The sequence below is a fragment of the Mustela erminea genome, chromosome 10 (genome assembly GCF_009829155.1).
Source record: "Mustela erminea isolate mMusErm1 chromosome 10, mMusErm1.Pri, whole genome shotgun sequence".
Classification (NCBI taxonomy): domain Eukaryota; kingdom Metazoa; phylum Chordata; class Mammalia; order Carnivora; family Mustelidae; genus Mustela; species Mustela erminea.
Genome location: NC_045623.1, coordinates 88947986 through 88961944, shown reverse-complemented (window position 1 = coordinate 88961944; position 13959 = coordinate 88947986). Strand labels below are relative to the sequence as shown.

The 13959-nt window shown below is 44.3% G+C and overlaps 1 protein-coding gene across 1 annotated transcript; it reads left to right on the top strand.

Annotated features, from left to right (window-relative positions):
- Positions 1-1758: 1758 nt before the first annotated feature.
- ATP5IF1 (ATP synthase inhibitory factor subunit 1) lies at positions 1759-4008 on the top strand. Its single transcript, XM_032302685.1, has 3 exons — positions 1759-1905; positions 1998-2080; positions 3743-4008. Exons 1-3 carry the CDS (start codon positions 1819-1821, stop codon positions 3885-3887), a joined length of 315 nt encoding a protein of 104 aa, XP_032158576.1. The 5' UTR covers positions 1759-1818; the 3' UTR covers positions 3888-4008.
- Positions 4009-13959: the final 9951 nt, after the last annotated feature.

Sequence of the window (13959 nt, the reverse complement as noted above, 5' to 3'; positions counted from 1 at the left end):
TATACCACATTTGGATTGTTTCCACCTTCTAGCTATTGTGAATGATGCTGCTATGAACGTGTGTACATGTAATTGAGTGACAGTTTTCAGTTTAGGGCAGAGTGTACATACCTAGAAGTAAAACTGCTGAGTCTTATGTTAATTCTGTATTTAACTTTTTAAGCCACTGCCAAACTATTTTCCACAGTAGCTGAACCATTTTACATTCCCACCAGCAATGTATGGGGGTTACAGTTTTTCCTCATCCTTCCTCATCCTCACCAACACTGGTTATTTTCCTTTTTTTTTTTTTTTTAATTACAGCCAATCCTAGTGCCTACACAATTCCTTTTTTTTTTTTAAGATTTTATTTATTTATTTGACAGACAAAGATCACAAGTAGGCAGAGGCAGGCGGAGAGATAGGAGGAAGCAGGCTTCCCACTGAGCAGAGAGCCAGATGTGGGGCTGGATCCCAGGACCCTGAGATCATGACCTGAGCCGAAGGCAGAGGCTTTAACCCACTGAGCCACCCAGGCGCCCCATACACAATCCTTTGCACAAACTCAGTAAGACCTTGCATTGAGTGCCTAGCCTAGGAGATAATCAAGAAACAGCAGCTCCTGAAAAATAGATCAATTTCTGAAACTAGAATGGCACTTAAATATCACCTAGAAACACAGGAAATTATTACCACTGGGTAGTGAGCTTAAACGTGATTATTATTTCTATCCTTCTGCTTTTGTATTTTTCCAAGTTTTCTGCCACAAACATTTGAAAATGTGCCCAGCAGGAATTTCCTATCATTTAAGTCATACAAACTAGGGCTGCTATTTTTCCAACCAAAAGATGATCAATAAAAACAGTTCTACAATTTCATAGAAAGCAAAGAAGATATTTTTATAATCACAAAATAATCTGGCCCAACGCTCTCATCTAAAGGAAGAAAAACTGGGCCCAGAGAGAAAAAAATCACTTAGGAAAAGGCTATAATCCACTATGGTCTTGTTCACATTTGTTAGATGGTGAAAGGAAGGTCATGGCAAAAACTTCCCCCAGACTCCTACTTAAGCCCTTTTCCACTTCATTACATCACATTGCTAAACGTCCAGTGATCAAGCCTGTTCGATTACATATTAATACATTTTACAAATATTAATTCAGTGTCTACTTGACCAAAGCCCTTCTTCAAATGGTGAAAAGCACAAAGACAGAGGGAGAAAGAACAAAACGTAGCTGTAATAGAATGACTAAGGAGGTCGGGAGAAGTTTCTGAAGTGACTTTTAAACTCCGACTTGAGTGAAATGTCAGTGCAACAACAGAACACTGACATCTCTTAAGAGACTACATACACATACACTTATATAAAAATTTTTCCCCAGAACGCTAAATTGGAGCATCCTGGACATACCCCCTCCCCCAACCCCTACATTAGATATCGATGCTAGTAGTCCAGGAAAGGTAAGGCTTCCTTTGGGTGCTTAATAACAACTTCAGGATTGGAATCGTGGGAGGGGGGTGTATCCCTCGCTCTGAGGGGTCCTCACTCTGATGGGTCCAAAAGCCCGGATTTGGATTTCTCAGTGTCCCTAACTCCAATATTATTCTCCAGGCCGTTGGCCCCAAAGACCTTGCTAGTGATTGGCTAAGAATAGGCCCGCCTCTCGCTCAGGACTCGCTGCGAGCTGCAGGAACCCCGCCCCCTCCACTTCCTAATTCGCTACTCCTGGGCTCATCCCGCCTCTCCATCGAAACCATTGGCTGCCTGGCTCCCAGAGTCATTAGCGCCTGCGGAGAGGCTCGACCGCGGGTGACTGGAGAGGTCCTGCACCAACAACAATGGCTGTCGCGACTTCGGCGGCCCGAATTTGGTTGGGCGTGGGGGGCTTTAGGGCCTTGCAAGCCCGAGGCTTCAGCTCCGAACGGGTACGCCGGCGGTAGTGTCCGCAGCCCCAGCCCTGAGCGCGGGTTCCATCTCCCCTTCGCACCTTTACCGACGTTCCCATCTCTCTCCGCAGTCAGACTCCAGCGCGGGCTCGATCCGGGAGGCAGGTGGGGCCTTTGGAAAGAGAGAGCAAGCTGAAGAGGAGCGATACTTCCGGTGAGGTCCACGGAGCCCCGAGTCCAGTCCAGATCTCTTGGGGCCCTCCGATCCTTCTTAAACTTACAATCGTCCGGGCACCTGGGTGGCTTAGTCGGTTGAGCAGCCCACTCTTGGCTTCCGCTGCAGTCGTGATTTCGGTTTGCGGGATCGAGCCAGGGGTCGGGCCCAGTGCTGGGAGGGGAATTTGCTTGGGATTCTCTCTCTGCCCCTCCCCCACCGCTCTCGCTCGCACTCTCACTCTCTTTCTCTCTCGAATAGGTAAATAAATCTTTAAAAAGAAAAAAAAAAATCCAGTGGCCCTACCCTTCCCTCCCTGGTCCTTTGGGCGCCCGTCCCCCAATAGAACTAGCGGGCCCTGAACCCATTACCCCCAACACTTGAGGTCCTGACTGTCACCACCGATAGGGCGCTCCCGGTGCGCCGCCGAACACTTCGGGGGCCCCAAACCCAAGCCATTTCCACCCGTGGGTCTCTAGAACTCTAACTGAATCACTTATGCCCACCCACGGAGTTCTCCCCGGTCTTGTAAAATGGCTTCCAGATTTTTCCAAGATGTCTAGGTCCCACTGCCCAATACTTGAAAACACCCTGATCCTGATTGCCTCGGCCTTCAACCACCCATAACCCCTCTACTCTCTATTTTCTCCTCCCCATGGAGTTCTTGGCTCTCCAGATCCTCAGCCATTTCTAGACCCCAAGTCTTCAATTCCGCCAGAGTGCTTCCAACCAAGGCAGCAGCTCCTAGTTGGAACCCTCTTCCCCTACTTCTTGGAGACTTTAGCCCTGCCCTGCCCTGCCCAGCCCAGCCCAACCCAGCCCAGCCGCTGGACTGGATAAATTTCTTCTGCATAAGAGTACAGAGCAGTTTGCCCAAGGGACTCTTTCCTAGCCCTAAATTATCATTTACTGACTTCTGTCCACAGTGGGGAGCAGTGTGGATCTAATCTCACTTCTGCCTCTTCTGCTTTGGTCTAGCTTTTAACTTCTGCCCTTTATTGCTCACTCTTATGAACTATCAGCATGGCACCTGCCATACCAGAGAACCAAGGCACAGCCCTTAGATGCCATCTAAATCGGCATCAACATTCTACACTTAAGGAAAACTGAGGCCGGTATGTGCCCAAACCAATATTTGAATGTCCCTTCTTGAGACCTAAATTGGACTTCAAGTACTTTCCCCCCTTCATTTTGACCTTTACAGTGAGCCATGCATTTCCCTAGGCAAAGAAAGCCCTAGGTAAATTGAGATAGGACATCTTTATTTGTCCATCCTTCCCTCCTTTTGCTCTGCCCACCCCACCCCCACCCCGAAAAAAAGAGATTCGGATCTCTGGGTGGTTCCTTTCGTAAGGTATATGAGACTTAATGTTACACCTCTTTTGAGTTTTCTAATGAGAAATCTGAAAAGAATAACTCATAAATAATGAAATTTCAGGCACTGGCACCAGGAAAATGGAATCATTTTGGTCAGTCTTAAGGTGAATATATCTCAAGATGGAGTATTCTTTCACTAGTGGGGCTTGAGCAGGTAGAAGAGGATGACCAACCAGATTCTAGTGGAATTGGGACTGTTCTTTGCCTTAGGTATCGTAGGTTATGCTTAGAGGTCTCTGTGGGTTAATGATTGGGATTTAATGCAGAGCCACTCTATCCTTGTAGAGCACGCACTAAAGAACAACTGGCAGCCTTGAAGAAACACCATGAAGAGGAGATCACCCATCATTTAAAGGAAATTGAGCGTCTGCAGAAAGAAATTGAGCGGCACAAGAAGAAGATTAAACATCTAAAAGACGACGATGATTAAATGTGTGCAGTTCCCATAGATGAGCTATATATCATCGCCCACTTCTGTGGAAACATAGTTCTGGTTTTATTAATATCTATCTGTGTGCTGCCAACAGATTATAATAAATATCTTCAATGAATTGTGTCTAATGCCTTCTTCCACTCTCTGGAAAGTACTACTGAACTTCTAAAATGAATCGCATAGGGGTGCCTGGGTAGCTCAGTTGTTTCAGCTTCCAGCTCTTGATTTGGGCTCAGGTCATGATCTCAAGGTCGTGGGATGGAGCCCCGCTTCAGGATCCCTGCTCAGGGCAGAGTCTGCTTGAGATTCTCTCTCTCTCTGCCTTCCTACTTAGGTGTACTCTCTTGCTTTCTTTTTCTCTCTCAAATAAATAAATCTTTAAAAAAAAATCAGGGGCGCCTGGGTGGCTCAGAGGGTTAGGCCTCTGCGGCTCTGGTCATGGTCTCAGGGTCCTGGGATCAAGCCCCGCATCAGGCTCTCTGCTTAGTCTTTATTGTGAGACCCCATTACAAAAAGTCCTTCGGGATCGTTGACAAAAGTTCAGACAAGTCATTGACCTTACTCCTGCAGACAAGATACTAGATGTCTGTTTCCAAAACACATGTCCAATATGGATGCAGCTAGTGGAAAGTTTATAGACACTCCTGACATGTGCATGCTGAGATTCAAGTGGTCAGAAATAAGATTACCTCAAAGATGGAGTGCAAAAAATAATCACAAGTCACATGCCTTCTTTTTTTAACTCGACAACGCTACGAAGTTTGAAAAGTTAGATTTTTTTTTTTTTTAAGATTTTATTTGTCAGAGAGAGTGAGCATAGGCAGACAGGCAGGCAGAGGGAGAAGCAGGCTCCCTACAGAGCAAGGAGCCCGACGTGGGACTTGATCCCAGGACGCTAGGATCATGACCTGAGCCGAAGGCAGCCGCTTAACCAACTGAGCCACCCAGGCGTCCCAAAAGTTAAAAAAAAAAAAATTTTTTTAAGACTTTATTTATTCATTTGACACAGAGAGAGAGGTCACAAGTAGGCAGAGAGGCAGGCAGAGAGAGGAGGAAGCAGGCTCACTGCTGAGCAGAGAGCCCGATGCGGGGCTGGATCCCAGGACCCTGAGATCATGACCTGAGCTGAAGGCAGAGGCTTAACCCACTGAGCCACCCAGGTGCCCCCAAAAGTTAAAATTTTTACTTGAACAAGTAACATCTTCCATTTTGCATTTTTGTGAACCTCCCCCCTACCCGGCCCTGCTAAAAGGCTTACAAAATCCCTTAAGTTTGTAGATGATAGTGTTCCCGTGACTTGCAGTCCACAATAGATCTGTTAGCAGGGATGTTCCTGAGTATACCATTTGCTCTTGAGATCTATTTTAAATTAAAACCACTCCAATAATGATCAAATAAAGCAAGCAAAAAGTGGAAGATGAAGAGTAAGCTTGAATTCTTAGGAAGATAAAGTGAATAATTTTTGGAGCAGCTTAATTTAAGACTACCTGAACTCATGAAAGTGGTAACTCATGGTCTTTTTTGTTGTGACATACCTGTGGTTAATTTTTTTTATCCTGCTATAATAAAAGCAAGATACAAATATTATTTAAAAATACAGTTTAAAAATACCTCTTCGGGGCGCCTGGGTGGCTCAGTGGGTTGAAGCCTCTGCCTTCAGCTCAGGTCATGATCCCAGGGTCCTGGGATCGAGCCCCAAGTTGAGCTCTCTGCTTAGCAGGGATCCTGCTTCCTCCTCTCTCTGCCTGCTTCTCTGCCTAGTTGTGATCTCTGCCTGTCAAATAAATAAAATCTTTACAAAAAAATAAAAATATTTCTTAAATATATTTTTTAAATATATCTTTCTAAGGGACGCCTGGGTGGCTCAGTCGGTTAAGGGGCTGCCTTCGGCTCAGGTCAGGATCCCAGGACCCCAGGATGGAGTCCTGCATCGGGCTCCTTGCTTGGCAGGAAGCCTGCGTCTCCCTCTGCCTGCTCTGCCTGCCTCTCCCCCTGCTTGTACTCTCTCTCGATCTGACAAATAAATAAGATCTAAAAATAAAAAATAAATATACCTTTCCTAAAATCCTAAGATAATTTATGTGATTTACTTTTTTTTTTAAGATTTTATTTATTTCTTTGACAGACAGAGATCACAAGTAGGCAGAGCAGCAGGCAGAGAGAGAGATGGGGAAGCAGGCTCCCCACTGAGCAGAGAACCTGATGTGGGACTCGAACCCAGGACCCTGAGATTAGGACCTGAGCCAAAGGCAGAGACTTAACCCACTGAGCCACCCAGGCACCTCAATTGATGTGATTTAAACCAGTAACCACAGATACATAACACAAGTCATAAGATTCCCCAGGTGTTTCTTGGAATTTGGAAAATACTACAGCAGGGGTTTGTTTGTTTGTTTGTTTGTTTTTAAGACTTTGTCAGAGAGAGAGAGCACAAGCAGGGGGAATGACAGACAGAGGGAGAAGCAGGCTCCCTGCTGAGCAAAGAGCCCCAGGCAAGACTTAATCCCAGGACCACAGGATCATGACCTGAGCAAAGGCAGATGCTTAACCAACTGAGCCACCCAGGCATCCCTACAGCAGAGGTCCTTAAACTGCCCACAAGTCAACAGCATCAGCATTGCCTGGGAACTTGTTGGAAAGGCAAGTAAGTTCTCGGGCTCCATCACAGATGGCTAAAACTGAGGATTGAACCCAGAAATCTGTTTAACAAGCTTCCCCAAGTGATTCTAATGTCCACTGAAGTTTAAGGACTACCATACACATAGTTTCTCATGACATTTGCTGGCATTCTTGGGCATAGAACACTTTTATAGAAGCAGATTATTATAAAAATACATATAATATAGTTCTTCATATGAAGGCTATTTCAGAATAAAAAGATATGTTAAGATTATTCTTGTACAGGGCACCTGGGTGGATCAGTGGGTTAAGCCACTGCCTTCGGCTCGGGTCATCCTCTCAGGGTCCTGGAATCGAGGCCCGCATTGGGCTTTCTGTTCAGCAGGGAGCCTGCTTCCCTCTCTCTCTCTGCCTGCCTCTCTGCCTACTTGTGATCTCTCTGTGTCAAATAAATAAATAAAATCTTTTAAAAAAAAAGATTATTCTTGTACAAACCATATTAACATTTGAGAACATATTATTCCCTGGAATAAAATCCTTTTTGTTTACAAGTAACAGATAACCAGCACAGTCTGGCTTACAATGGAGAAAAAGAGATTTTTTTTAAAGAACAGTGGCTATTGTCTCAGAATCTCAAGAAAACTTAAACAAACAAAACTCAGGAAAGGCAGGGACCAGAGAAGCCTGACAACTGCACGAGCAGATTGTTGAAGCAGCTTCATAACCATCTGTGTGAAAATCACTGGAGTGATTTTTTTTTAAGATTTCTTTGGAATTTTACACAATGAAGTTATGGAAGTTATTTAACAATTGCACAAATATATATATATATATATATATGAATATGTCACAATTACTTGCTCATTAAACCTCATGAGATTTCTGGCAAATAGATCCATGCCATTCATTTTTTTAATTTAAATTCAATTAGCCAACATATAGTACATACTTCGTTTCAGATGTATTGATCACTAATTTATCAGTTGTGTATAACACCCAGTGCTCATCACAACACATGCCCTCCTTAATGCTCATCATCCAATTTCTTTTTTTTTTTTTTTTTTTTAAAGACTTTATTTATTTATTTGACAGAGAGAGATCACAAGTAGACAGAAAGGCAGGCAGAGAGAGAGAGGGAAGCAGGCTCCCCGCTGAGCAGAGAGCCCGATGCGGGACTCGATCCCAGGACCCTGAGATCACGACCTGAGCTGAAGGCAGCAGCTTAACCCACTGAGCCACCCAGGCGCCCTCATCATCCAATTTCAAAAGCCAAGTAACTGAAGCAGGGAATTGTGAAGTTTCTCAAGGTGAAACAACCAGGTTTCTACTGAGAAGAACTTTCCTTCGAAGCTCCTGCTCCCACAGGGGCACCTGGGTGGCTCAGTCAGTTAAGCATCTGTCTTGATCAGTCATGATCCCAGGGTCCTGGGATTGAGCTCTGCATCAGGCTCCCTGCTTAATGGGGAGTCTGCATCTCCCTCTATCCCTCTCCCTTGCTTGCACACACTCACGCTGCTTCTCTCTCTCTCAAATAAATAAAAAAAAAAATCTTTAAAAAGAAAGAAAAAAGAAAAGCTCCTGCTCCTACAGACTTAGGTTGCAATCCCAGTGTAGTGGTTCAGCCGCCCATAATTAGTTCCTCCCTGAAAATGTGGGACAGGCTGGGGGCACACCTGATCTGGGAATGAGTGGTAATGGTGAAGATCCCAGGAAGTAAATGTAGAAGTGCCGCTGGTTGGTGTTGGCATTGGCATTTAGCATTTTGGTTGCATCAGGAACCCTATCAGTATGTCAGTGCTTGCCTAGATGATGCAAACACATGTTTGCAAAGGAGTCTAGCTTGAAATTTTCACATCAGAAAGTCCGAAGTTGTAATTCCCAACCCAGGCAGCACATCAAAATACCTGAGAGTTTTAAATTTAAGCCAAAGTCTCAGGACCAATATCTCTGAGACCAAGGTGTGAGCTTGGGTATTTTCAATATGCGCCCCCCACACCTTTTCCAATATGTGACCAGAGCTGTGACCCACTGGTTTAAAGGATCCCTGCAGATCTGTTGATATGGCTGGGCAGGTTGTTCACCGGATAAGAACACCTAACTAAAGGGGCCAGGGAAGATTAAAATTCAGCACATACCCTGTTCATTAAGCAGTGCACTCTAGTTTAAGGGTGGCATCTACTCTGGGTCACCTGTTGTTTAATTCCTATAAAGAGGACCCTGGGTCATTCCATTGATCTTGAGTATGCATTGCTGTATAATCTACATATTCCACGTTCAGATTTTTAAAATGTATTCATTAAAAATATTCTTTAGCATCTACTACATGCTGGCCACTTGGTATGCACTGAGAATACAACTACAGAACAATCACAGCTCCTATCTTTTTTTTTTTTAACTGTAAACCCAACATGGTGCTTGAACTCATGGCCCAGAGACCAAGAGCTGCATATTCTCCCCACTGGGCCAGACAGGCATCCCACAGCTCCTGTCTTTGTGGAACCCATAGCCTATTAGGAAAAACAAGTGGTTAAATAATGTGGGAAGTGTTCTAATGGGAGTGAGTGAAGAGTTCTGGAAGGGCCCTGGACAGGCATTCCACCCAGGCCTGGGACTCAAAGGGACCTCATGATAGAAGAGGTATAACAGGGGCGCCTGGGTGACTCAGTGGGTTAAAGCCTCTGCCTCTGAGCCTCTGAGCCTCTGCTTAGGTCATGATCCCAGGGTCCTGGGATCGAGCCCCACATCGGGCTCTCTGCTCAGCAGGGAGCCTGCTTCCTCCTCTCTCTCTCTCTCTCTCTCTCTCTCTGCCTGCCTCTTGCCTACTTGTGATCTCTGTCAAATAAATAAATTCTTAAAAAAAAAAAAAAAAAGAAGAGGTATAACAGGCCAGGTAAAAAGAATGGGGTGACATTCAAGTCTGAGTGACAGCATTTGAAGAAGTCGGGGCATTGAGAGATACCACGAGTTACTGGGAATTGACGATAGTTCGGCCTGTTCATGTGGAGGATGGGGAGAGTGATGGGGAGGAATTGGCGGTAGGGTGCTAGGTTCTACCAATCTTCCGAGGGCTGGGTTGGCCACTTATAAGCTTCCTCGCTATGTCCTACTCCTCAGTCCTTCCTTCCTCCTTGCCTCTTTCCATCCTCTCTCCCTCCCTCTCTTCCTCCTTTCCCTTTTCTTTTTAGGTAGACTCCTTTATTAGAGCAGAAAACGCTTAAACTACGTGTATCCCACGTTGACAAATCTTAACTTCAAGCACTAGAAATGAACCAAAAATTTTCAAGCAGTCAAAGGAACAAAGAAGCATGGGGACACACATGCCACTGCTTCACTTGGTGCCACCTGGCACAACCTCACAATACGGATTTCCACTTACCAAGACCCCACAGATTCCCTCTTGCTCATCACTCTTATTTAATTGAGGTAAAATTCACATAAAATTAATCATTAACCATATAAAGTATAAAATTCAGTGGCATTTAGTATACTCACAATGTTGTACAAACATCACCTCTAGTCTTTTGAAACATTTTCATCACCTCAAAAATTGCATATCCATTAAACAGTCACTCTTCATTCTGCCCATCCACCTAACTACTAGTCTGCTTTCTGACTCTAACAACTTGCCTATTCTGAACATTTCATATAAATGTAATCACAGATGTGACCTTCTGAATCTGGCTTCTTTCACTTAACATAATGTTTTCAGGGTTCATCCATGTAGCATATTTTTAGCGCTCCATTCATTTTTTATGGCAGAGTAATATTCCATCGTATGGATCACTTGCTTATCCATTCATCAGTTGATGGCCCTTTGGCTCGTTTCCTTTTTTTTTTTTTTTTCTTTTAGCTATTATGAATAGTGCTGCTAAAACATCCACATAGGAGTACTTGTTTGGACACCAGATTTCAGTTCTTCTGGATACACACCTAGGAGTGGAATTGCTGAGTCATATGGCAATTCCATGTTCAACTTATGGGGGAACTGCCAAATTTTTTTCCCCACAGCAGCTGCAGCATTTTTATGTTCCCATAGGCAATGTACAAGAGTTCCCATTTCCCTGTAGCCTCACCAAAATATGTTATTTGCGGCTTTTTGATTCTACCTGTCTAGTGGTTGTAAAATAGTATGACATTACAGTTTTGATTTGCATTTCCTTGATGACTACTGGTACTGAGCATCTTTTGTGTGCTTATTGGCCATTTGTATACCTTCTTTAAGAGACATCTATTCAAGGGGCACCTGGGAAGTTCAGTCAGTTAAGCGTCCAACTCTTGGTTAACTCAAGTCATGATCTCAGGGTCATGAGATTGAGCCCTGCTGACTCAAAGCATATACAGCTTTTGGAAGAACCTTGCCCACTCCCTGCAAGGTATAGTAGCCATGCAGCTAGCACTGAGTCTTCAAAAGGCCATTCCACTGTCCTATCAAGCCAGCTGCTCCAGGATGGTAGGGAACATGGTAAAATCAGTGAACTCCATTAACATGGGCCCATCGCTACACTTCATTTGCTGCCAAGTGAGCTCCTTGACCAGAAGCAATGCTGTGTGGAACATTATAATGGTACATAACACATTCTGTAACCCCATGGATGATGGTTTTAGCGAAAGCATTGCACGCAAGGAAGACAACTTTGTTATCCAAGGTGTCTATTCCAATGAGAACCAAACACTGCTTCTTCCATGATGGAATGTAACCAACCTACCACCACTGGGTGATAACGCTGAGGAATGGTGTCATATCAGAAGCTCAGTGTTGGTCATTACTGCTAGCAGATTTGGCACTTAACAGTACAGCTATAGCCCGGTTGGCCTTGGTGAGTGGAAGTCCTTATTGCTGAGACCAGGCATATCAACCCTCCTTGCTACCATGGCCACTTTGTGGATGAGCCCATTAGGTGATGACAGGGGTGGCTGGAGAAAAAGGTTGTCTGGTATCCACATAATAGGTCATCCTGTCCACTTGATTTTTTTTTTTTTTTAAAGCAGGTGACTTCTTTTTTTTTTTTTTTTTTTTTTTGACAGGCAGAGATCACAAGTAGGCAGAGAGGCAGTCAGAGAGAGAAGGGGAAGCAGGCTCCCTGCTAAGCAGAGAGCCTGATGGTTGGCTCAATCCCAGGATACTGAGATCATGACCTGAGCCGAAGGCAGAGGCTTTAACCCACTGAGCCACCCAGGCGCCCCTGTCCACTTGATTATTAACATTTCATTTGCTGTGATTACTCTTTGGTGAGCATTCATATATGACAAAAATATCTCCACATTTTTTTGCCCACTTAGAGAGGTCTATCTACATACCTCTTCCCCTAATTCTCTTGTCATCAATTTTCTAATCATATTCCTTCCAAGTCCCTTATATCCAGCCAAAGCATTAGCCACAGCCCAGGAACCAGTATATAATTGCATGTCTAGCCTTATTTCTTCTTCCAAAAAAAGTGAGCAACCTGGGGCTCACTTTGAAGTATAGCCCACTGGGAGTATTTTCCTTCATTGCTGACCTTCGTGATATCCCAGAACGGGGCTATAGTCCCACTGCTGTCCACTTTCAGTTGGTGCCTACATATTGCACAGAACCGTTTACACACCAGGCCTGAGTCTTTTCTTTCTATGTAAACTGATTATAGGAAACTCCACACGAAGCCACAGATACAGGCAGGGAAAGAGAAAATCATGTAACCGGAGTGGGACCACAGGCAATTGGGATACTTCATGTAACTGACTTGTGCCTTCTGGGTCTGCTCAGGCCCAATCATATATCTGTGCCACTTCCATTTGATGATAAAATGCTGCTGTGCATGCCCAGCTTTATAGCTTTGCTGAGTCAGAAAAGAGCTAATTCATGATGGGCACTGCCGGTATCATGGTAATTTGGTTGGTCCATGACTAAGCATTCCATTTCTGCTAAGGCCCTAGAGCAGGCGAAGAGCTATTTCACAAAAAGAGAGTAGTTGTCAGCAAAGGATAGCTGAGTTTTGCTCCAAACCCTAAGGGTCTACACTGCAATTCATCTGTATGGGCCTGCCAAAAAATTCCAAACACCCTCCCCATATGCCACTGACGCTTTAGGCACCACTGAGTCTGCTGGATGACCCAAGTATGACCCAAATGGAGGAGCCTGGTCTCCTCTCTTGCTCTGACCCCGACTCATACCGAGCAGCTCGTCAGGTTTTTCAGCATACAGGTTGAACTAATACACTCAACTGAAGAGTGCTGCCTTCAAACCCCAAAAAGTCCTACTAAGGGTTATGCCTCCGTTTTAGTTGTAGGAGGGACAGATGAAACAACTTACCCTTCATTTTAGAAGGGCTACCACAGCATGCCCCACATCACTGGATCCCCAGAAATTTCACAAAGGTAGAAGGCCCTTGAATTTCTGTCAGATTTATTTCCCACCCTCTCACATACAAATGTTTTATCAGTAAGTCTAGATCGGTTGCTACTTCTTGCTCACTAGGTCTCATTAGCATGATGTCATCAGTGTGATGGACAAGTGTGATAGCTCATGGAAGGGAAAAGTGACTGTAATGGCCTGAATGTTCATACCCCTCAAAATTCATATGTTGAAATTACAACCCCTTGTGTAATGGTATTACAAGGTGGGGCCTTTGGAAAGTGATTAGAATAGGATTAGTGCCCTCATAAACGTGACCCCAGAGAACTCTCTCACTCGCTTTCTGCCAGGTGAGGATACTATGAAAAGTTCAATAGTCAGAAACCTGGAAAAGGGATCTCACCAGAACCTAATCATGCTGTCTGTCTGATCTTGGACTTCGAGCCACCAGAACTGTGAGAAAAAAAAATTCTGTTGTTTATAAGCTACCCAGTCTATGGCATTTTGTTATAGCAGCCCAAATGGGCTAAGACAGTGGTCAATTTTCCTTTAACCAAATTTTGACATAGAGTTGGAGAACTGGTATATTCCTGAGGCAGAACAGTGAGGGTCTATTGCTGGCCTCACCAGTTGTATATATTAGTCAGGATTCTCCAGAGAGACAGAACCAATAGCATGTACAGAATTGGCTTGGCCATTATGGAGGCTGAGAATTCCCATGATCTACCATTTGCAAAGACCCAGAAAATCCAGTAATGTAGTATTAGCCTGAGGTCAAAGGCCTGAGAATCAAGAAAACCAATAGTGTAAGTTTTAGTTTAAGTACAGAAGACCTATGTCCCAACTAAGTAGTCAGGGAAAATAAAATTCTCCCTTCCTCTGCCTTTTTGTTTTATTTGGGACTTCCGTGGATTAGACAGTGCTCATTCACATGGGGAAGGGCAATCTGCTTGACTCAGTGTATTGAGTAAATGCTAATCTCATCTGGAAACACTCTAACACCCTCATAGACTCAGCTAGAAATTGTTTAGCCAAATATCCAGGTACCCTGTGGTCCAATCCAATCAATACATAAAAATTAGCCACCATACCAGCTGAAAGCAAACTGTTTCTGGAGAT

Coding starts and splice junctions, on each gene's coding strand:
- ATP5IF1 (XM_032302685.1), top strand. CDS start 1,819: ATGGCTGTCGCGACTTCGGCGGCCCGAATTTGGTTGGGCGTGGGGGGC. Junction 1,906..1,997: donor GAGGCTTCAGCTCCGAACGG/GTACGCCGGCGG, acceptor CTCTCTCCGCAG/TCAGACTCCAGCGCGGGCTC. Junction 2,081..3,742: donor GAAGAGGAGCGATACTTCCG/GTGAGGTCCACG, acceptor CTATCCTTGTAG/AGCACGCACTAAAGAACAAC.